Raw genomic sequence first — 25,144 nt, 5'->3', positions numbered from 1 at the left:
TCTCACACATGAAGTAGCCATAGCTTTTTAGCTGTCTCACACATGAAGTAGTCTTGGACCTTCAAATGTCTCACACATGATGTAGTCATGAACCTTCAAGTGTCTCACACATGAAGTAGCCTTAGACCTTCAAATGTCTCACACATGAAGTAGTCTTGGATCTTCTTATGGCTCACATGTGTAGTAGCCTTGGTTATTCTGATGACTCAAGCATGAAGTAGCTTTGACTATTTTGATGGGTCAACCATGTAGTAGCCCTAGCTCTTTAGATGACATGCACATGAAATAACATTTGCTTTTCAGATGGCTTACACGTGAAGTAGCCTATAATATTCCAATGTCTAGTTAAAGAATTAACATTGGCTCCCTGATTCAGAAATGTTATGCTTTTGAATTCTAACCAGCCACTTCTGATATTTATAGTAAATAATGTCCTTTGTGTGATGTAACAAATTTATGAAACCCGAGTGGCCCTAAAGCATAGCTTATTTTAGTTGTTGACTTGGTTGATTTTTTTCTAACATTATCACTCCTTGTGAACCACAACAGTATCCATAAGAATCAGAAACAGGTAGTTGTCAAGCTTGCAGTATTTTTCAGAAAGTATACATAATTTTCCATATTAATATTTTACATTTTGAGGGTTTGGAATCCAATACTTTCTGATATTTGTATTTTAGTCATGGTCTTTGCATTATTCATTTTTGATTCTGTAATTCTTTTCCAGAGATGTCTTCACCATGTAAGAATGGTGACAGGTATAGAGTTACCCAGGCATAGTCTGCCTGCTCATTTGAGAACATTCTCTGAGCTACTCTTAGAAACATTACGCTGTATAGAATCCAGAAAGTGCACTAAAACTGAATAAACACCATCTTGTAACACAGCTCTTTGTATAGCTTCCTTTGTGGTATGATGCCTTATTTGAAATGAATGTTTTGTAAGGATGCAAAGAATAATAGCTTAAATTGCACATTTCTTAAGCATGCAAAGGGCATATGCAGATTGTTTTAAATCAGTTGAAGGGATGGGAACTTTAAAATGAGATGTCTGCAAACCTACCAGTAGGACACCATTTATCTAGAGCGAATTAAGGAGATGGGGAAAGAAAGACATTATACTTCTCAAGGCTCTTAAATTCTTCATCAAGTATTAGTGAAACAGGCTTAGAATGCTGCTTTAACTTTCAAATTAAAGATCAGATTTACAAATAAACCATGTTCTTAAAGTATACTAAGCCCCTCTGTGGTCAAAGCCTCTGTGGTACTGGAAATATTCTGCTACTTTTGGTAATCTCATGCCATGTGATTTCAAGAAACTATCTTGAACTTGTTAAATATTTAAGTTGGTTTCTGAGGAATGGTATTTTATGCATTTATTGTGCTGTAGTCTAAATGAGCTTATTATGTTTTTAATAGATGGCTTCTCTGCTCTTACCAAGAAATGCATTGGTTATAAGAAGGATTTATTTATCTCTTACCTGATTATTTGAGATCTGGTGTATTTACTAGTATGTCTACCGGGCTAACAGCATTGTGTAAAATGGCTGATTACCATCCTCCGATAGTCGTTGAATAAATCTATTGTTATATATGTTTCTTTTATTACAGCACATATATTTAAATATATATTTCAATTCAAATTACAGGGCAAACTGAAGAAATCCAATTTATATCAATAAAGGAAAAATACATTTGCATTGACATTTTGTTCTTATAGATGTGGTTACTTCAGAAAAGGACATACTGGTTAGCTTTATTGATCATGTTAAAGCCAGGGTACTCATAAAGACAGAAAGAATACAAACCAAGGCTTTAAAAAGAGAATTACTGAGGATTATCTTTGGATCTAGAGTCAAAAGGTTAGAACTCTCTAAAGATTACACAGCAGCAGCATAGAAATATTTGTATAAACATTTTATGTTTGAAGTAATTTCTTCCTGAATACTTGTAATTTATAGGAAGCTACAAATACCAGATGTATGCAGTATCACAACTGTGCTATACCACTTTTAAGGAATATTGTAACAGGCTGTCAGAGGAAGTGGAGAAAAATATGCGGGAGGGGGAAGGGAAATATATGCTAATAGCTTAGAAATGATGAATGTTTCTCAGTTTTCTGCATAAAAATGTCACATCAATGGGGCAGGAAGTAAAGAAAGATAATCCTATCATATTGTATTTCCTCCACACTTTCTGGGAATTGCAGTGAGCACTTGTTCTTGTCTGGTTTATGAAAAAATGAGACATCCTGAGTTATGCAACTAGAAGTGCCAGTTATGTAATTTTGTCCTTGAATATTTCTACTAAGCAGATATTTAGAAGTTATTACGTTTCCACCAGGCAGAGATTTAAAAGTCACTTATTCAATCTTTAATGCATATTTTTGTTAAGGACTTTTATTCACTTAGTAAACTAATCCAAAATTTGAAACATTTTTTCAGAAAAGAATACAGTCTTTTTCAATTATTAATTGTTTATTGCAATTTATAGAAAGCGACTTGAATTATAAATTTTAAATCATTTATTAACTTTTATTTGCGTAATTAAAAAAACCTGTAAGTTAAAAGTCCAAAGAAACTGCTTGCTTGGATGAATGTAAATGACTGTTAGACTTGGATTACCTAACTAGTGAGGCAGGGCATGCCAAGATTTTGATAGCTGTGTAACTGTACAGACATATTGTGCATATCTACTTGCATATAGTTAGCATGCATTATATAAGATGATATAGGAGGCAGGCATACAAGTGTGTGTTTTTTTTTTTTTTTTTGGTGCCAGTGCTGGATCTTCTGCCCCCCCCACACACACACATACATACATTTTGGTAACAGCACTTAGTTATGTAGCAACCATTCCATAGTACTATTCAATAAGCTAACATCTGATCCATAGAACAGGAATGCTAATTATTGATCATTGCTATTTATCTACAATCAGTAACTAGCCGTCATTTCTTTGTGTAGTCAAATATAGAAAACGTATTTCCTAGCAGAACTCTGTAAACAAATACATGTATATTTAAAAGTAAGCTGTTGATTAGTATCCATACTTTCTAAGTAGTCAATAACCTAGTCCTTAGCAGTCATTAATACCCCCCAAAACTTATAGCAGTAAGTTGTAAACATTTTTTTAGTATTAGAACTTGGAAGCTGATCACAGATTCTTTGAGAGCGTGGTAAAACTTGTAGTAATTATCAATTAATATTTCTGTTCATTGTCAGTAACTTGATATACCTTTCTTATCAGCAACCACTAACGTAGACCCAACACTATGGCAGTAATAAAAAGCCTATTTGCTATTCCTGATCAATAACATCAGACTCTTTATGTATTGGTGGGGAATCATCAGTTTTCCACTATTGTGTATCCCCGAGCAGTAATAAGTAATTAATAATGCAAAACCAAACAAAATAAGTACCACAGATGAAGGAAAATAGTCGGCTGAATGATAGAATTCCAAAGCTGGTTTAATAGTCAATTCAAACACACAAACGCAATTCCACACACAGCGTTTTCATGTAAGTTGCTAAGACTTCATCAAATGCAAACAATTAATGAACCATCTCAATTATATTTTATATATACCCTAGGTCCTTTGCGTTACTGATTGCAGATGTCTCCCATCAAGTGTTCTGATTAGGCTCAGAGTTACACATAGCAGAAAACCAAGAGCAAATGAAAGTCAGTGACATGAGACAATGGACTGTATTCTCATTGGTGGATTCATAGGTTCATAGGTAGGTACAAGGCTATCGGCCCAAGGGCCTATGTAAGCCTAGCCAACAAGGTTCCTTGGCTTATGCCGCCCAAGAAATTTATTTTCCTGTGCCACTGTCGAGCAGAGACACAGAAGTGATCCTCGGGGTGTATTTCCTATTTCCCATCCACTCATCAAGATTTTTCTTGAAGAGTGCTAATGAAGAACTTTGCTTGACATAGATGGGTTGCCTGGTCCAGAGTATGGGAAGTCTCTGAGACAGGAATCTATCCCTCCAGCATGTACTGTTTATTGTGGTGACAAGGTTTAGGTCCCTAGAGCGTGTAGCTCGGAGGGATTGGGATTTATTTAGGTGTAGTGTGTCCAACAGCTCTGGGTTTGACATAGCTTTATATGTTAGGCAGAGATCACCTCGGAGTAGGTGATATGCTACAGAGTAAAGCTGGAGTTTTTTGAGACGGTTAGTGTAGGGCATCTGTTTGAGGCCAGTAATCCTCTTTGTGAGGTACTTCTGTGGCCTTTCCAGCTACTGCAGATGTCTTGTGAGGTACATTCCAAAAGGGGCGTTGTACTCTATAATGGGTCTAATAAGTGAAGAGTAGAGGGGAACAATGACCTCTTTTTTCCTGGATGAGAACCTTTTTATGATGAAGTGTGCCACATAGAAGGACTTCCTGACTACTGTGGTGATGTGACTATCAAAGGACAGACTACTGTCCACCTGGGTCCCAAGGTCTCTTATCACACTTTCGGTGTTATGTAGATGGCTGTCTATGTAGTAGTTCATGGGTACATAGTTTTTACCAAAGGGGATGACAATGCACTTTTTGGTATTGAGCTTGAGGCCATGGCTCTGACACCAGGCATCTGACTCAGCGAGGCCCTTCTGTAGGATTTCCACATCATTTGGGGACTCGACTATGGCTCCTAGTTTGCAGTCATCTGTGAACTTCATTAGGCAGAGGCCTTCTTTGTTAGCCTGTACTTCAGAGAACTAGATACCAAACAGGAGAGGTCCCAGGACGGAACCCTGTGGTACTCCACTTGTCACTGGTTTGAGGTCAGATTTGGAGTCTGCAACTTTTACAGTGTGGGTTCTGTCAGTGAGCCAGTTGGCAACCCATCTTATGACATAGGGATTTTTACCTAGTTTAGTGAGTTTAGCTATAATTCCAGAATGGGGGATGGTGTCGAAAGCCTTGGCGAGGTCAAGATAGGCTGTGTGAACCACCTTACCCTCATCTACGGCTTTGGTGATTGCCTAAGAAGTCGATCAGTTTCAGGAGGCATGATCTGCCTTTCACAAACCCGAACTGGGTGGGATACAGAGTATGGAGGTTACCAATGTCTTTGTTTATGAGTTCCATGATGATATGTTCCAGGCTCGTCAGGCTAATAGGGCGATAGTTCCCAGGATTAGTGGTGGCTCCCCCTTTGTGGAGTGGGATAGCTGTTGCTGTACACCATTCATTGGGCACAAAGCCTGATGTGAGGCTATGACTGAACATGGTGCTTAGGTGGGGAGCCAGTTTGTTCTGAAGTTCATGTAAAGTGCAGCCTGGGATGTTGTCCGGTCCCATGGATGCTGTGTTTTTGGCTTTAGAGAGTGCAGCTTTTACCTGTGTAGTTGTGATTACAGGGACTCTGCATTCTTCCTGTATAGATATGGGCCCTTTAGGGGGTGGGGGGAGGGTGAAGTTAGCACTGAACATGTCTGCCAGGATGTCGGCAATATCAGTTGGTTCTGTAATTTTTGTGCCATTGTTCTGTAACTCAGAGCAGATGTGGGTGTTGCCATTGAGATTCTTGACATAGCTATAGAATGCTTTGTGGTTGTCCTTAGAATCAGTGGCAATTTTGTTTTCATAACTAGGTTTGGAGGATCTTATAAGGGATCTCAGCTTCTTACTGAGGCTGACCAGGGAGCTTCTCCACTCATGCGATTTTACTCTCTTTTGCAACAATTTCTTCCTTCTGTTGTACAGTTTATTTATGGCAGGGGGCTATCAGATTGGCTTCCGTTTTTGGAGGATAGCGTCTTGGTTCTGTTTGGGATAGCACAATCCATGCACTCATGTAAGTGCTTATAGTGTGCATTTGTGTAGGATTCAGCGGTCTTAACTGTATTGTCCATCTGCGTGGGTGTCATGACGTTCACCACTTTTGCCTTAAGAAGCATGAAGTTGGCTTTGGAGAAATGTTTTACCGTTGTTTCCTTAATGGGAGTGGGGGCAGCATGTGGATATCAAGGGTGATTAGCTTATGGTCGGATCAGACCAACGGGAGTTGACTTCAGGTGTGGAACACAGGTCACTCATGTTGGTAATGACTAGGTCTAGGATATTGTTGCCCCTGGTGGGGGTGTGGATAAGTTGATCCAGGGCATTGGAGTTTATGAATTCCAGAAGGCGTTGTGTGAAGGATTTGGTACACGAGTAGTTTTCCCAGTTAATGGTGAGGTAGTTGAAATCACCCATTATTAGGGTGTTTGTTTGAACCTTAATATTTTCCAGTACATCAAGAAAAGAGGAGTGGGAATCCTGGGGCATGGTGGGGGATCTGTAGTAAACTACAATTTGGATTGCAGTTTTGCCCAGAGTTAGTTGCACTTGGATAACCTCGGATGCATTATGCTGAGCAACTAGCCTGGAGGTGTGGATATCCTTAATGAATGTGGACATGCCTCAGCCTTTAGTGTTCCAGTCCAGGTTAGATGGCCGAAAAGTGTAGTATGAGTTATAACCTGGTAGTGCAGAGGTGCTCTCTGGACCCTTGAACCAGGTCTCAGTCACTGCACAGATATTGATGTTCTCCATTTTAAGGAGTGCCTCGAGTGACTGCATTTTGAGATTTAGACTTCTAGCATTGAGTAGCATTACTCTCAGTTTTTGCTTGCCTGTTCCTTTTACGGTGGTGAATTTGTCATTTGAACCTTGCCTAAAAAAGGCACTATAAGGGCGGCAAGAGCCTTAGCCTGTATCCGGAATCCCAGGGGTCGACAGATGCAGGCCATCTCTGGCAAAGCATCATAGTCTGTCAACCATGTCATCCCAAGCAGACAGATACTGGATTCTCTTAGAATGACACCAGAAACTTAGCCAATTGTTGAAGTCAATCATTTTGTCCTTGTACTGCGGTATCATCTGGGCGATGGCAGAATGCTATTCGGGACTAGGGTCATACCTGCCTAGGCTACAACATCGGAGAGCTCTTCCATGTCTCTTTTCATGTAGTCCAGGGAGGTACGTCTCAGGTCATTCACACCAACATGGACAATGACAGAGTAATATCTGTACTTGTTGTGGAGTGACCTGAGTGCATGGGTTATGTGGCGGATCCTGGCACCGACAGGCAGCTGACAGTAACCTTCTCCTTATTTAGCCTGGTAAGTGGGACATCAGTGTGCCTGACTATAGAGTCACCTATGACTAGTGTGTTGGATACTTTGTTTTGCCTTATTGGCTGTGGTTGAGTGGCACACTGAGTCTGTGGGCTATGTATCATTTGGGTTGTGTTTGGGGGGGGTGGAAGTTGCTTGCGTTTCTGCTTTGGAGGTCTCTGTTGCTTGGCCAGATTATTATTGAGAGCCTCCGTGAATGTTTTTGTGTTTTTATGTGTGGATTTTGGTGGTGTAGATTTAGTGAGACTATGAGATAAGTGTGGTGTGGTGCAAGTGTTTACCTTCTCCTCTTGACTGTCAAGTTCAGTCTTGTTTGGAGAGAGCTTTACCTCCAGTTTGGCTAGATAAGTGCATCTCTCACAGGTTGTAGTGTTGGGTGGTAGGAGGAGAGGGTTGTCTGTGTACATGAGGCAATTTCTACATTGCTCCAAGATGTCCAGATTCATCAGATAGACAGGAGAGAACACTGGGAGCTGACCCTTGGACATGCCTGAATAAAAAACTATTTTCCTCTAGATAAGTGAGGAAAGTGAGTACAAGAGTTGTTTTTCTCTAAGCAAGTGAGGAAAGTAAGTGCAAAAACTGTTTTCCTCTAGGTAATGAGGAAGGTTGAGTGCTATAGTAATTAGTAGCTTATTTAGTGCTTATAAGTTCTTAACAAGTGCTGAGCATAAATAAGCAAATTCAAGTGCTAAAACTAAGAATCTGTATCTGTACTAAACTAGTTATAGGAAAAATAAACAAGTGCAAATGCGGGTTTTCAAATCAGAAAGTTGAGAGAGATGGAAAAGATTGCCCAGATGGTCAATAACTACAATTTCTGGGCCAGAACCAATTCTTATGTGGTAGACAGATTACCTAGTGCTTGCCACTCCCACTGACAAGCTAGAAGGCTCCCCTCCAACACAGGAAGGCTTGTGGGGGGGGGGGGGGCTCAGAAGCTCACATACAGTCCTGGATACAGAAAATCTGTATCTGGACTACACTAGTTACAGGAAAGGTAGGAAACAGGCTTACAGTTTTTTTTTTTCTTTTTTTTACAGAAAAGTAGCTAAAACAGCAGTAAAAACAATTCAAATGCAGTGCAAGCTAGCACACTTGAGTATGTAGCAATATTAGACCAAACACAGTTTAAAAAATGCAATTAAATTAAAAATGACTAAAAATAAGTGCAGAAGGAGTGTATTAGGTAGAATGTGGTAAATAGATGGGACTGGGGAAAGTGTCCCAGATCAAATCTACAGTGTGGTGGGCAACTGCAAAAGCCACCAAATTTAAACAACAAATGAGAAATAGGGAGGGTGGGTGGGGCAAAACACTTTCAACAGAGATCTGAAAAACTATACAGTGAATCAAAAATAACAGTGCCCAACTCTGAATAAAATTAGTCCAGCAACAATTTACAGTACACAATTCTGAAGAACCAAAAAAATATACTTAGCTCTGTATATTTCCAGATAGTTTGAAAAGAGCTCTGTTAGACACAGGTTCCAGCAATGATATGCAGGCTGTTAACTAACAGGGTCTAATATTATGCAAGTAATCCTTCAGATAGTCAGATGACACAAGCTGTAAAAAAACAGTTATACCAACTTAAGATACAGCAGGAAATAGGGGGAGGTGGGGCAAAAAACTTTCAGCAGAGATCTGAAAAACTATAAAGTGAATCAAAAATAACAGTGTTTACTTGAATAATTAAGCTAATGGATTATATAATTGAGATGGTTCATTAATTTTTGCATCTGATGAAGCCTTAGCAACTTAGATGAAAATGCTGTGTGTAGAAATGCATTTATGTGTTTGAATTGACTATTAAACCAGCTTTGGAATTCTATCATTGAGCAAACTATTTTCCTTCATCTGTGGTACTTATTTTTTTTTTTTTTGGTTTTGTAGCCGTTGGTGTTTAAATACCTGTCCAATGTTAGTTTTAATTAAGAATGCAGTTCTTAATAGCAGCCAGTAATTTATCTTTTATTTGTTAATGTAGCAGGTGGTCTCATCTTTTCAGTAATTAATTTCTCTTTATTTTTATCCCCTCTGCCTGCAAGCCATCAAGCCACCCCGTTAATCCCATTTTCCATAGTGCCGGACTGTCCCCAGATCTGCTAGAGCAAGACCCATTCAGAGATGCCATCATTCAGGCAGACAACTGTAATTGTGTATCTTTGCTGGCATTCAGACAATGAGATTATTTGTGTAAATACCGAACATTACCTCTGGGCAGGGGGCTGGCCTATCTATATCAATGTTGGTGTTCCCAGTGCCTTCCCTGCACTCAATAATGAGGTTAGCACCATGCAGTTGCTTGCTGAGGAATACATCTTCCCACTAGATTCCCACTGCAAGAGTACCCTCTTCTGAGTGATGGTGGCTATGACTATACTGATCCACCCCCTGCCCCCGCTAGTGCCTTCATGTGCCTGAATTGATAGTCAAACATGGATCACATGAGCAATAGTAAGGCCTGTAGCCCTGTACATCATGGTGCTGGCTTTGGTCTTTTCAGTCATGACCTGGGCCAATGGTAAACATGTTTTACAGAGTATATACATACTGGGAGTGTATGTATGTATATATATATATATATATATATATATGTATATATATATATATATATATATATATATGTGTATATATATATATATATATATATATATATATATATATATACATACATACATACACACATTGGTGTATTATATTGTGTCATTATCTGTTTTAGAATTTTAAGAGAACAAAATGAATGGATTCATTATAAATTCAGAGAAATATCAAAGATAGTCTGTTGTGTCATGACAAATTTAAATCAGGATGTTTGTAATGTGATGCTTTTGTCAATGTTCTTACATTTTATTATTGTAGCAGTGACAGGTAAAACTGTATCAGGATTCTATTCTTCTCTAATACTCAGTAATATAATATTTGTTCTCCTGAAGTGCTCATTAATGTAGGATTCATTTACTTACATTAACCAATAGTTTCATGCACATATTCCATATTCTAGGACTAATGAAGTTATCTCCTCACCTCCAGCACTAATTAACAATGCCATGTTCATTCCCAAGTCATAGTCATTAACCAAAAACTCATTCCCTGACAATAACGTATAGCTCAGTACTATTTTAACAGTGACCTACATTCTCGCCGCATAAGTAATAAATAATCAGCACCTATTTTTTAGTATAATCAATACAGGAAAAGTTTATCCTTTGCAGTAATTAAGAACATACCACCTCTTCTTCAGCAGTAATCAATAATATTTTCCCTGGCAACAGTTAATGATCCAGAATCCCCTCTTCAGTAAACAACACGTCACTTTATTTTTAAACCAGTAATCCGTATTCTAACAATCTTTTCTTGGTGGTTTAACCATTCTAAAGCTCTTTCAGTAGTAACAATGAGACTAGAATGCCCTACCAATTACTAATCAATAGCCCAGTGCCCTCTACAAACAGCAATCAACAGCTTAGAAACCATCTGTAGTGATCCCCAACATCTGCTGTATAGTAGCAAATGACAATGTACTAGCTTTTGTCTTAATAGAATTTAATAAAACAGAACCCCTTTCCTTAACAGCAATCAGTAATATAACACTCATGACCCAGAAGTGATGAATGATCAGGCATGTTATGTATTTTGTTAATTAACAACTTGTAATACATTCTCATGGTCTTGAAAATAACAGCATTATAGTCAATTATAATAAAAACATTCAAAATACCATTGCAGTCTTTCCGTAAAATTTATCAAAAGTAAAAAGTGCCTGACTTATTGGAGGTTGCGAAGGGTACTGAAGGCAAAGGCAAAAATATGATGTAAATGTGCAATGTTTCCTCTCTGACTTAATTATATTCAGTTATTCCTAACGGAACATTAGATGGCATGATGTTCTTTTGAGATAGGTATCATGACCCCTGATAAACTAAGTAAGGAAGAAGTGTATACATTGTTTTAATTTTGTGAGTCTGTTACTGTGTGTCATGTGTGCTGTATTTGTTTTGCATTAGAAGTTTTTCAAGATTAATGAGTCAAACTGCCTGTCATCTCACAGCTAAACTCTTGACACAATATTCTAAAAAGAGAGGGGGCTGTCAAATGAGATTAAATATTCCCTTGAAGTTTTGGTAAATTTGTTTCTGTTAAATGTGTACTTTGGTCATGATTTCCTGAAGTCCTTCCATGTCACTGTTGCAATATTCTTTACATTTGGGATGTCTTGCCTTCTGTCCATTATTCGCCAGGGGTATTTCATGGTGTGGACATCCCTTCTCCCTTTCATGTGGTATACGTCCAGCTAGTATACCAAAGCCTTAGGTTGCTTTAAGGTATGCCGTACATCACACGTATGCTCCTCGCCTAGTGTAGGGCAAAAAGGTGATGTCCGGATGTACCATCATCAGAATTTCTTTGCCGACAGTCCAAATGACATCTGTTGATTATCTGTCTGAATGCCTATGATCTGTTGCTAGTTTCTGAGGCATTGTAGATAAGTACCCTGTTCGGGTTTCTTTCTTTACTTGTCTTTTTGTTGTTTGTGGGGTTTCATGTCATCCAAGAAGGGTAAATGCCAGTGTGGGAGACAGATTCCCCATAAAGACTGCCAGAAACAGTGTCTGTTTTGCCTTGGCACCTCCCATGACCAAACGTCCTCTTCTGTCTGTCAGGCTTTTGTACCAAAAACTTTGCATAGTAGACTTTCTTCTTTGGTGCAGTATCTTGAGAATCAGTGACTTAAACTTCTCACGAAAGACACTATGAAGGGAACTTCCTGCCCCAATGGACAGCCGTCAGAGAAGAAGAAGGCTAAGAAACCTAGGCCAGAATCTTCTGTTGTCAAGGCTCCACTAGACATTTCTCCTGAGGTGAATGAATGCCCAGAGGTTCACCTGCTTTGTTTTATGATTCCTCTGCCACAACACAGTTGGAGGCTGGCAGGGATCCAGCTTTAAGCACATCTGAGGAGGCTTTGCAGACAACCATTTCAGACATTCAGGGGTAACCACAGTTGATCATTTCTGAGGGGCCTATGGGGGTTCATAGGTGGGTACTAGTCTTTCTGCTCAAAGGCATTTATAAGCCTAACCAGAATGTGTTGGCTTTTGCCACCGCCTTAGATTAGTTCCCTGTGCCTCTGTCCAGTAGAGCCACTGAAGTGATCCCCTGGGTAAACTTTGTTTCTCATCTACTCGTCAAGGTTTCTCTTGAAGAGCATTAGCGAGGAGCTCTGCCTAATGTAGATTGGAATCTTGTTCCAAAGCATGAGAAGTCTCTGGGTCAGGAATCTATCCCTCCAGCACGTCCTATTTGTTGTTGTGGTGAGGTTGCTCAGGCTTTAGTCAGAGAAGTTGTCCCTACTACTGTTATTGAACGCTGTGCTGGGTCAGAGTCTTCCAAGTTTTATAAGGCTGAAATCCCATTAAAGAAAAAACAAAAAACTAAACATGCTTCTCCTGCCCCTAAGGATCCGCAAAATGAGTGGCAGGCCCTCACTCAGGGTTTGTTTAATGCTTTGATGGCAATTAAATCTCTTCAGGGTGTTTCGATTCCAGCTCCATCTTGGTCCTCTACTCCACTTAAAAGACCCAGGGAACAGGATTCCTCTGAGGAAGAGGTGGATTCTAATAAGGAATCCCTTGCTTACTCTTCTAAAATTTCTTCTCCTTTGGACTATGGGTTAGAGGAAGAGGAATCTATGAGTCCTTATACTCCCTTTGAAGAGATTTCTTTTGGGGTAGAATCCTAAGGATGATGGAGTTTTTTAAATGGGATTGTGCTTAGGTCTTGTGAGATCCATAAGAGGTACTATGAGTTGCTGCATATGAAATCTCCTAAACCTTCTGCTCTTCCTCCTGTTTTGCCTGTTTTGTTGGATGTGTTTTCCAATGCCTCTAAAGCTCCCGATTCTCAGCCCTCTGTTCCCAAGAAACCTGATAGGTTTTATAGGGTGCCTGAGGTCTGTAACTTTTTGTAGAAGTGTCCTGCTGCTGACTTCTCAGTGGTGTCTGTAGCCTCTAACAAGCCCTCTCAATTGCTTCCTTCCCCCAAGTTACTGCCTTATAATAAAGACAGTAGAACCATGGAGAGGCTAGGTAAGAAAGTTTACACCTCGGCTACCCTGGCTTTTAGGCCTGTTAATTATCAGACCTATATGTCCAAGAATGTGTTGGCTCTTTTGTGTCAGGATTTTCAGGTTATTTCTGATCTTCCAGACTCAGAGGGTAAAACTTCTGCTCTTTCCCTGTTAGGGACTTTCTCACAGGTTTTTCATCATTCCAAAAAGTGTAGTTATGATGCAGCAAATGTTTCCGCTAGGGCTGCTGTTTTTGGGCTAGTGATGAGGAGGTATTCTTGGCTTTGGCTTCAACTTTTGCCTGATGATATTAAGGCTAAGCTGATGGATGCCCATCTTGATTATAAACACTTGTTTGGGGAAGCTACTGCTGGTTTGTTTAAGTCCCTTCAGGATAAGGGAAAGCTTTACAGGAACTCAAGCATGTGTTTGTTTCTCCTGTTCCTAAATTTCAGAGAAACTACCCCAATAGGCCAGCCTTTGTTTGCAGGCAATCTTGCCCTCCTCCTAAGGGGAAAAAAGGGTGGCAAGTAGGCTCATCCTGCTAAGGCTACTTAAACTTCAGGATTCAGAAGTCTTCCTTTCCAGATAAACCAGGTGCTGTCTGACTATCTATTTCTTTACAGCCACATTCCTGTTTCTCTTGGCATTTCTCTCTCTCTATCTCTCTCTCTTTCTGTTTGGCTACAGATTACTCAGGATTCTTGGCTTTTGTCCATTATTCACCAGGGTATTTCATGATGTGGACATCCCTTCCCCCTTTTATGGGTCTTCCTTTTTGGGAACAGCTCTCCTTTTTCCCAGAGCTGCTTCGGGATCATTGACTCAGGATACTAGTCAAGAGGTGCCTGTGTCCGAAAGGGGAGTACGTTTTGTTCCAGGATGTTTCTAGTATACAGAAAATAGAGCACTTGGAGACCAGTTCTAGACCTTACTCTTATAAACACTTTTCTAAACATGCCCACGTTTCAAACGTTGTCCCTTCAGACTTTGTTCTCTCTTTTGTTTCCTCAGGCTTATCTGGTGTCTCAGGATCTCAAGGATGCTTATCTCCATATTCCAATTCATCCCCTTTTCAGGAAGTTTTTGTGTTTCCCTGTTGCTTCCTGGCATTTTCAGTTCTCTGCTTTGGCCTTTCTGCTGCCCCAAGAGTATTCACCAAATGCCTCTGTCCTGTGATTGCTTTTTGCAGACTTGAGGGGATCCAAGTATTTCCTTGCTTGGATGGTCTGCTGTTTCAGGCATCCTTTCCAGAGCTCCTGTTGTAAAATCTCCATTTTGCCATTTTTCTTCTTCGGAGACTAGGATTTACAATGAACTTCAAAAAGTCTTCTCTGACTCCTCGCGATCATGTTTTTCTGGGTTGCAGGATTCAGACAGTGCCTATGCTGGCATCCCTGCCTCCTCCCAAGGCATTAACTGTCATTTCCTTTTTTCAAACTCTTCTTCTTCTTCTGGCCTCCATTACATCCATGGAGTCTCTGAGAGCTCTGGGATTCATTGCATCCACCATCCCTATGCTCCCTCATCAAACTCTACATGAGAAAGTTTTGGTGGTTCCTGAAGTCAGTTTGGCATCAACATGCACATCCGCTAGAATTTGTAGTTCCTCTTTTTACCTTTTCTCAAGAAGGAACTTCACTGCTGGATCCATCAGTTGTCTCTAAATCCAGGGCTCCCTTTTCATCCCCCACTTCAATTTCAGGGGCTATTCAGATGTGGGAAGGAGAGCAGCTTTTGGATCCCTAAAGGTGCAGGAGGTGTGGTCATCTTCAAAAAAAGTAGCACATCAATGTCAAAGAGGTGACAGTTCTTCTGCTGGTACTTCAAACGTTTCATCCCTTTTCTCCCCAGGACCTCTCAAGTGATGTGGTATGTAAACTAATGGGGGGGGAGGGGCAAGATCTTATCTTCTTTGCAGGTTGACACTCCTGATGTGGGAACTTGCTGTCCAGTATCAAGTGACTCTTCAGGAAGTTTACATTCCCTCAGGTCAAAACATTGTGGCAGACATTCTGAGAAGGTTCTTAACTCAATACCATGAATGGATGTTTCACAGGGATGTATTTCTGGACATTGTCCACCAGTGGGGTACACATCAATTATATATATTTGCCTTCCCTCTGAACAACTTCCTCTGTTTTGTGCCAGAGTCCCAGGTCCCCTAGTGTGGAAGGTCTAAGCCCACTCTTTTTTCTTGGAAGGGGATGTTTCCTTTTGCTTTCCCTCCCCTAAACCTCATTCCAAAATCTTGTTGGTGACTCCCTTTTGACTAAGACAGCATTGATTCCCTCTTCTGCATTTAGCCAAAGGCAATCATCACAAGTTACCTCAAAGCGTGGACATACTCACACAAGACATGGGATCCCTCATCCATCCCCACCTGTCCACTCTTCAACTGACATTGTGGGTGATAGGATTTTGATTGCACATAGGCAATTTTTTTCTAAGTATGCGCTTGGAGTCCTGCAGGAGGTCAGGATACCCAATACTAGGAAATCCTACTTATCCAAATGTAAGAGGCTTTCTGTTTGGTGTCTCTCTCTACTTTCTGTGTCTATTATTTTGGTTCTCTCTTATTTGTGTGACTTGCTCAATGCTGGGTTGGCTTATTCTTCTGTTAAGGCCCACTTATCTGGTATCTCTGCTTGTCTGCCTTTATTTCCTCCTTTAACTTCTAGATTTGAAGCAAAACAATTCCCGAAAGGCCTCCTTCATAGTAGGCCTAACAGAAAGTGTGTTCCTCCTCTCTGGGATCTTAATTTTATATTGAAAATTTGACTCAGGCTCCTTTTAAGACTGCTGCTTCAGTTTCATTGCAACATTGCACCTGGAAAACTGTACTTTTCTTGGCCCTTTCTTCTGCTAGGAGGGTGTCTGAGCTTCAGGACCTCATGGCTTTTCCTCTTTTTTTGGTGTTTCATAAGGACAGGGTATCCTTGCATACTAATCATTCTTTTATGCCCAAAGTGGTTAATGAGTTGTCCCTTAATCAGTCTATTCATTTGGCTACTTTTTCTCCTGTCCACAATGTGCCAGTGAGAGAGTGCTGCACATATTGGATGTGCATAGACAACTCAAATATTATTTGGCTAAGACTAAGTCTATTAGATCTATAAGATCTGATCAGTTGTTTGTTTCTTTTCATCCTGGGTCTCTAGGATTAGTTGCATCCAAGCAAACTTTTTTTTTTGGATCTCTAAAGCTATTTCCTTTTGTTATTCTTTTCATGGTAAAAATCTTCCTTTTCCTATTAAGGCACACTCTACTAGTGCTATGAGTTCTTCTGGTGCATTTTTCAAGGGTTTGGGTACTAACTGTATTCTTGAGACAGCTACCTGGACTTCTGTGCATACTTTTACCAAGCAATACAAGTTGGACGGAATCTTCAGAGCTTGAATTGGTTTTGCTAGGGCCATCCTTCATGGTTTCCTAGAGAGCTCTGATGGTCCTTCCTCCTCCCAAGTTTCTTCCTGAGCTTTGGCACTCTTCCTAATGTAAACAATACTGAAACAGTGACACTGAAGGACATAGTACAGTTGTGTAAAACCTTACCATAACAGTAGATGTCCTTTTCTTCACTGTTGCAGTATTCACTCACTCCCTCCTCCTGCTGGTGTTGCAGTATTCACTCACACCCTCCTCCCGCTGGTGTTGCAGTATTCACTCCCTCCCTCCTCCCGCTGGTGTTGCAGTATTCACTCACTCCCTCCTCCCACTGGTGTTGCAGTATTCACTCACTCCCTCCTCCCACTGGTGTTGCAGTATTCACTTACTCCCTCCTCCCGCTGGTGTTGCAGTATTCACTCACTCCCTCCTCCCACTGGTGTTGCAGTATTCACTCACTCCCTCCTCCCACTGGTGTTGCAGTATTCACTCACTCCCTCCTCCCGCTGGTGTTGCAGTATTCACTCACTCCCTCCTCCCGCTGGTGTTGCAGTATTCACTCACTCCCTCCTCCCGCTGGTGTTGCAGTATTCACTCACTCCCTCCTCCCGCTGGTGTTGCAGTATTCACTCACTCTCTCCTCCCGCTGGTGTTGCAGTATTCACTCCCTCCCTCCTCCCGCTGGTGTTGCAGTATTCACTCACTCCCTCCTCCCGCTGGTGTTGCAGTATTCACTCACTCCCTCCTCCCGCTGGTGTTGCAGTATTCACTCACTCCCTCCTCCCGCTGGTGTTGCAGTATTCACTCACTCCTTCCTCCCGCTGGTGTTGCAGTATTCACTCCCTCCCTCCTCCCGCTGGTGTTGCAGTATTCACTCCCTCCCTCCTCCCACTGGTGTTGCAGTATTCACTCACTCCCTCCTCCTGCTGGTGTTGCAGTATTCACTCACTCCCTCCTCCCGCTGGTTATTTTCTCTTCTGGATGTATTGATTAACTCTTGGTTTTCCTTTGACTGGCAATCTTACTGGGGCTTTCAGTTCTGAGTATGGTACATCCGGACATCACCTTTATGCCCTACTCTATGCAAAGAGCATATGTGAAACATATGGTGTACCTTAAAGCCACCTAAGGGTTCGGTATACTGGTAGTATGTTGAGCTGCCAAAGGTAGGAAATCTCAAAGTAAAGAATACTGCAACAGTGACGGGAGGAACATCTACGGTGATGGTAAGATTCTACACAACTACATTAACACAGTATTTCCCTTATCCTGTGTTATATGCCCTAAAATACTGCCTTACTTTCTTCTTATTATTTTTTTTTTTTTGTCAGCTGAGTTGATTTACTGCTGGATTGTTATCAGACATCTTGCAAATTAGACAGGCAAAGAGGCTGAAAAATAAATAGGTCCTCATAAAATAATGAAGATGTCCTTGTCATTAATTTACCCAGTAGACAAAGAAGTAGTCTACAATAAAATACAGTACATTAAGAAAGTTAACTAACAGATAAGTAATGAGCCTTCATGCCTATGTACCCTTACTGAATTGTCAAAATGTAGCACATTTATGCACAATGAATCACGGCTGTGCTATTCTTACATACAATAATGTACTCACATTAGTATTGTTTGCCTTGTTTTTTTTTGGTTTTCAGGTATTTTAATGGCCAAAAAGTTCACATCCACAACCATCTACATTACTCACTTGCATGGTACAGTATAACCCTAAATTCATCAAGGCCATTTATAATATTTAAAATGTGCCTCTTTTGTTCCAGTTCATTAGCATTAAACCTTGCCTTTTAGGCAGCATCTGTCAGCTACTTTTATTATCTATCTTTCTGAAAGGCCAGTGGCCTAATTATCACCACCCAATGTACTTTCAGTTCAGTTAAGGACATAACTAAGCAAATACTGTTGAAGCACTGATGCTGTTTTAATAGCTCTGCATACACATATCAATAATTTTGCATAATAAAATATAAAATGCCACGGTCATGACCTACTAGGATGATGTTTTACCAAAAGATCGAGTGAAAAAGATTATCACTGCATTAGCAGGCACTTTCACTCCACATGAGTTCCTCCTAGAATTCTACAGCCTACACTCCCAGCTTCATATGCACTAACCTTCTAAACTCCAGATTCAAACTTGGACGTACTTCCATTTTATTTTAAGTAAATTAAAGCAAAAGACATTGATACACCAAATACCAGATGACTCAAAATACTGGTGCATTTTGCATATAGTTATACGTACACATGAAGATAATTGCCCTATTCTGTTGATGTGTGGAGTCTACTGTTAATTTCTTGACTTAAGGAGAACCAATCAAGGATAGAGAGGCTGCATATTGAAAAGCATTTGTGTGTGTTAGCAGCTTGAAGTGATTCGTTATGTAAGACTAATCTGTCGTTTTTCTCTGTTTTTACGGCAGCTGGTACAACATTCATTTTTGGCAGAGGAGGGGGCCTTATAACTTACACATGGCCAACCAACGACAGACCTAGTACGCGTTCAGACCGCCTTACTGTAGGTTTCAGCACGTCTGTGAAGGACGCAATCCTGGCTCGAGTCGACAGTGCTCCAGGACTTGGTGACTTTCTTCAGCTACATATAGTAAGTACATCTCACCATTACAGTTTTGTATTTGTGTTTTATAATCAATGAATGCTGTCGGGATACAGTTTTCAGTGTTTGTATCTATTCACATCTATAAGAAAAATGACTTTCCGAACATCTTACCTTGAAAGAATGCACACTTAAATCTGTAAAAAATAGCTATTTCTATATAAGCAGCTACAGTCATGGAACCTATGCAGAAATATATCTGATTTGAGATATGTTAGAATCTCATGTACACTATGGCAATGGAGCACATTTACTGATGTGTATAAATAATATTTATGTCTAAGTATTTTGCCTATACATGGTTGTCACTGTCATATTCCTGACTAAACTAAGCAGTTGTATTTAAGAATGGAATCTCAAATTAACTAAGAATCAGTTTATTTAAGTAATCGTACCTATCTACCTGTCTATCTAAGGATACAATTCTGCTTTGATACTATGGAATTGTACAAACCAAAACAGAACATAACTAGAGCTACTGAAACAAAATTGCTAAATATTTCCTTGTCATTGTATAAAATAGATATACTATAATTGCATGCACAAACATTCATAATTAAGGGTAACTTGGCACACTGAGATGTTAAGCACAAATTAACCACTGTATAATTAAGAATGCTTATGACTGCAAACTCCTGTAGGCCATTAGTGCAGGGCAAGAATCCTGGAAGCTAATTAGCCCTAAAATAAGTCTGGATTTGAACTATGAAACTCTTGTTTCATTGCTAACATTTTTACAAGCACACAAAGGCCTTCTTGAAAAACAAAGAAAAAAAACTATGCCATAATTAAGTTAAACAGTATAGTATAATAACATGGAGTGCATGACAATTATATTTTCTTAATAAAAGACAATAATAAAATATTCAAGGTTGACATAGTCTAAAAATATATATGTACAAGGATTATTGCAGACCATCTCTCTCTCTCTCTCTCTCTATATATATATATATATATATATATATATATATATGTATGACATTTAAACATATTGCATACAATAAATTATTTTAAAACACTAAAAATGTAGACATTTTATTTAAATATATTTATTTTCTTTAATAAAGTTGACCACAAAAAATTCCCCATTCCTGCATTTCATTTCAGGAGGTAGGTTTGCTTAATACATGAACTACAATCAAATCTATGTGAAGCACAATACCATGAGAACTGAAAATTTCACATTGCCATTATAAAGAAAACATGCACAAAGGCTTAAACTTGGAAGGTTGCTTTTATATGGTTGCGGTGTTACAGTGGGGAAGTTGTATGTTTAACCTGAATTCAGCCTAATATTGATATTTCTGTGAATTAAAGAAAATGTTTCATATAGTATAGGTTTATGTCTGTGCAAACAACAATCTATTTCCTGTGATCATGTACTGTTATTGTTCTCTTTCACATTTTCTGTGCTCCTGTGCTCAGCACGGTATGTCTGGGAGATATTTTCTGTGTTTCTGTACTCAGCATGATATGTCTGGGAGATATTTTCTGTGTTCCTGTACTCAACATGCTATGTTTGGGAGATATTTTCTGTGTTTCTGTACTCAGCGTGATATGTCTGGGAGATATTTTCTGTGTTCCTGTATGCTATGTTTGGGATATATTTTCTGTGTTCTTGTACTCAGCATGGTATGTCTGGGAGATATTTTCTGTGCTCCTGTACTCAGCATGGTATGTCTGGGAGATATTTTCCATGTTCCTGTACTCAGCATGGTATGTTTGAGAAATATTTTCTGTGTTCCTGTACTCAGCATGGTATGTCTGGGAGATATTTTCTGTGTTCCTGTACTCAGCATGGTATGTTTGAGAAATATTTTCTGTGTTCCTGTACTCAGCATGGTATGTCTGGGAGATATTTTCTGTGTTCCTGTACTCAGCATGGTATGTTTGGGAGATATTTTCTATGTTCCTGTGCTCAGCATGGTATGTTTGGGAGATATTTTCTGTGTTCTTGTACTCAGCATGCTATGTTTGGGAGATATTTTCTATGTTCCTGTACTCAGCATGGTATGTTTGGGAGATATTTTCTGTGTTCCTGTACTCAGCATGGTATGTCTGGGAGATATTTTCTGTGTTCCTGTGCTCAGCACGGTATGTTTGGGAGATATTTTCTGTGTTCCTGTACTCAGCATGATATGTTTGGGAGATATTTTCTGTGTTCCTGTACTCAGCATGCTATGTTTGGGAGATATTTTCTGCGTTCCTGTACTCAGCATGGTATGTTCATAGGTTCATAGGTTCATACTAGGCTATCTGCCCTAGGGCATTTATAAGCCTAGCCAGAATGTGTTTGGCTTTCGCCACCCATTTTAAATTTATTTTGCTATGCCCTTTTTTGAGGTTAGTATACTGTGCCTCTGTCTAACAGTGGCACAGAAGTGATACCCGGGGTAAACCTATGATCTCCCATCCACTCATCAAGATTCCTCTTGAAGAGAGTCAATGAGGGACTCTGCCTAACCTGGACTGGGATTTTATTCCAGAGTGAAGGGAGCCTCTGGGTTATGAATCTGTCCCTCCAGCATGTCCTATTTATTTCAGTGCTGAGGTTCAAGTCTCTCGAGCGTGTAGCTCAATGGGATTTGGATTTTCTTAGGTGCAGCATGTCCATTAATTCCGGGTTGGACATGGCTTTATACGTCAGGCACAGATCGCCTCTGAACAGGCGGTATGCCACTGAGTAGAGCTGGAGTTTCTTTAACCGGGCAGCATATGGCATCTGTTTGAGCCCTTTGATCCTCTTGGTGAGGTACTTTTGGGGTCTTTCCAGTTGCTGCAGGTGTCTGGTAAGGTACATCCCAAAAGGGGCATTGTACTCAATTATGGGCCTGATGATGGATGAGTAAAGAGGCACGATGACCTCCCCTGATCTAGATGTGAATCCCTTCATGATTAGGTGGGCTATATAAAATGTTTTTCTAACCACTGTTTGGGAGATATTTTCTGTGTTCCTGTACACAGCATGGTATGTTTGGGAGATATTTTCTGTGTTCTTGTACTCAGCATGGTATTTCTGGGAGATATTTTCTGTGTTCCTGTACTTAGCATGCTATGTTTGCCCGATATTTTCTGTGTTTCTGTACTCAGCATGGTATGTTTGGGAGATATTTTCTGTGTTTCTGTACTCAACATGCTATGTTTGGGAGATATTTTCTGTGTTCCTGTACTCAGCATGGTATGTTTGGGAGATATTTTCTGTGTTCTTGTACTCAGCATGTCATGTCTGGAAGATATTTTCTGTGTTCCTGTACTCAGCATGGTATGTTTGGGAGATATTTTCTGTGTTCTTGTACTTAGCATGGTATGTTTGGGAGATATTTTCTGTGTTCCTGTACTCAGCATGGTATGTTTGGGAGATATTTTCTGTGTTCCTGTACTTAGCATCTTATGTCTGGAAGATATTTTCTGTGTTCTTGTACTCAGCATGGTATGTTTGGGAGATACAGTTTGCTGCAGAATTCATAATTTAAAAGTACTGCTCACTTTCACTGGCACAAAGTTTGTTTCATTCATTTCACATTTGTTTGGACGCACACACACACACACACACACACACACACACACACACACACACACACACACACAAACAAAACAAATGCCCATCGTACAGACTTAAAAAGATTTTTTTAAATTGTAGAACAAGCCTAATTGTCTCTGGGAAAATGTGAAAATAACTTTCACTGCTTTCAAATACATAGTTATTAATCACGAAAACGGTATTATTATACGCAGTCGTATCCTTGTCTGCATGAAAGAATGATGAGAAGACTTCTGAATATAGATTATTGCCCTGGCTTATAACTTTCATTAGCCTGATTACCTTTGCTCACCTCTCAATCTTTGTACCTGTCAGTAGGGAACTGAGATTTGTTTCTGCTTCATTTACCAAGGTGGTTTCATGTTTCATTCATGTTACATCCCAAATTGTGGTTTTGAAGACATAGTGATTACAACTTTATATCTGATGGAAGGTTGTTTGATAGTAGAGGAAATGGGAAAAGTATTTCTAATTTCATAAAGAGTGATTTAATTTTTCAACAGTTAGTTTCTCAATAAGCTTAAATATACATCAGGCTAGAACAGTGCATTATCTAATGTTTAATTTTAGCTCCAGAAAGTTCTCTGATTTTAAATACTTATAATAAAAAAATAATCATAGAAAGGAAGATAGTGGAACAGCTAAACAGCTTCAGGTATCTGGGTGGGATGGTGGAGGAGAAGGAAGTCTGTATGAAGAGATCGAAGCTAGAATCAGAGGGGCTGCAGCCAACTGGCATAGAGTATCATGTGTAGTCTATGACAGAAACATGCCATAGAAGCTGAAAAGTAAGGTGTACAAGACAGCGGTGCGAGCAGTACTACTGTATGGTACATAAACTTGGGCAGTAAACACAGAGTAGTTAAGGAAGCTAGAGGTGATGGAGATGAAGTGCCTGAGAAGGGTGGTAGGATGCACACTGTGGGACAGACAAAGAAATAAGGACATATGAGCAGAAGCCAAATTAGCTCCAATTGCAGAAAATATCAAAGAGAACGGATTACGGTGGTTTGGACACATGCAGAAAAGCAGAAGACAATCTGGTGGGACAGACAGGAAGAAGGTAAGAGGAAGAGAGGATGTCCAGCAAAGAGGTGGATGGATTGTGAATCCATGATGCCATACTTCAGGCATGAGTGTTGAAGAAGGCAGGAGTATGGCACTGAATCCAGAGAGATGGGAACAATTAACACGATACCTCGACCCCATGTAGAAAAAATGGGAGAAAGGGGGGCTGATGATGATGAGGATGAATACAAAAAATAAGCACATAGATATATGAGCACTGTTTGGTTCTATGCCTTATAACACAAAAATATTATTTTTGCAAACACACTGTATTTAAATCTTTCAGCTTCTTTGCACAAGAATCTGATAGAGAGCCAAAAATGCCAGGCCCAAAACCACATTTTATATATAACTGTTAAATGCTCTTACGTGTTTAGAAATTTGCTGGAATAACAGGATTTGTGTTAACATGCATTTTCTGAAGGATATGAAGTCTGAAACCCAAATGACTGTCCTTATTTAGTAACAGCAGTCCTCAACAATTTGCAAGAGAATGACACTTTTTTCATTTAACAGACTAAAGGTATAACAAAAAATGAGGTAAAGTAGAGAGGTATTTTTGCATTTCTCTACTACCCATGAGAAGAAATATGGACAAATAGGTCTGATGTCACCACAAAGGGTTAGACTAGTGTAATCATATTCTATCACTTACACTAAATGTTTGCCAGAAAGGCAGCTTATGTGGATGTAAGTGGGAACAAAGGGCAGATGTCATCCCTGGAGCACTGAGTTCAGTTCTGTGATACTTTCTGTGGAAAGTATATTCCTGTTGTGTGCATATGAGCATGTGTGTGGGGGGAGGGGTCTCACTCAGCAAAAAGGTACATGGGGAGGCACTTTGGAATTTGCACTATTGTTTCTTATGAAGTGCTACACTAAGAGGCATAGGGTAGTACTCAGTGAAGAATGTAGCTGTAATGAGTCTTTCTTGTAGTTTTCTTGCAGGTTTTACTAAATGGTTTGCCTGTATGGCCTTTTTAAGCTTTGGTTTGAATTTTATTTTGGTTATTTTGCAGTTACCCTAATGTTATAGACATGTTTTTAAGTCTGTGTTTCCAAAGAATGACCAAACAATCCACTTGTGTTGTACTGATGAGCTCACACAAAGGGTAGAATGTAGTATGTCTGCAGCTAGTAAGGTGTGAAAGTCGTGAAAAAGTCATATATATAGTTGCAGGTGGTATGGTACAGGGGGCAAGAACATGGGAAAAAGAGAAATTATCTCTGCTTGAACTGTTTTTTTATACACAGTTCAATTAGTGTGCATTACATCATCTTATGAGCTAAAGAACTTGATTTCAGTTTCAGTTTAGTCAACTG

The 25,144-nt window shown here is 39.8% G+C and overlaps 1 protein-coding gene across 6 annotated transcripts in view; it reads left to right on the top strand.

Annotated features, from left to right (window-relative positions):
* LOC122804267 (neurexin-3-beta-like) overlaps positions 1–25,144 on the top strand; it is a 1,298,689-nt gene that overhangs the window by 274,581 nt on the left and 998,964 nt on the right. For all 6 annotated transcript variants that reach the window (XM_044074044.1, XM_044074043.1, XM_044074042.1 and 3 more), the window contains exon 2: positions 19,019–19,200. In XM_044074044.1, coding sequence (XP_043929979.1) covers positions 19,019–19,200 — 182 coding nt within the window. The remainder of the gene's footprint in view (positions 1–19,018; positions 19,201–25,144) is intronic.

This window comes from Protopterus annectens, chromosome 6.part0 (assembly GCF_019279795.1).
Source record: "Protopterus annectens isolate FY-2018-M chromosome 6.part0, PAN1.0, whole genome shotgun sequence".
Taxonomy (NCBI): Eukaryota; Metazoa; Chordata; order Ceratodontiformes; family Protopteridae; genus Protopterus; species Protopterus annectens.
This window is presented reverse-complemented; position numbering and strand designations above follow the sequence as displayed.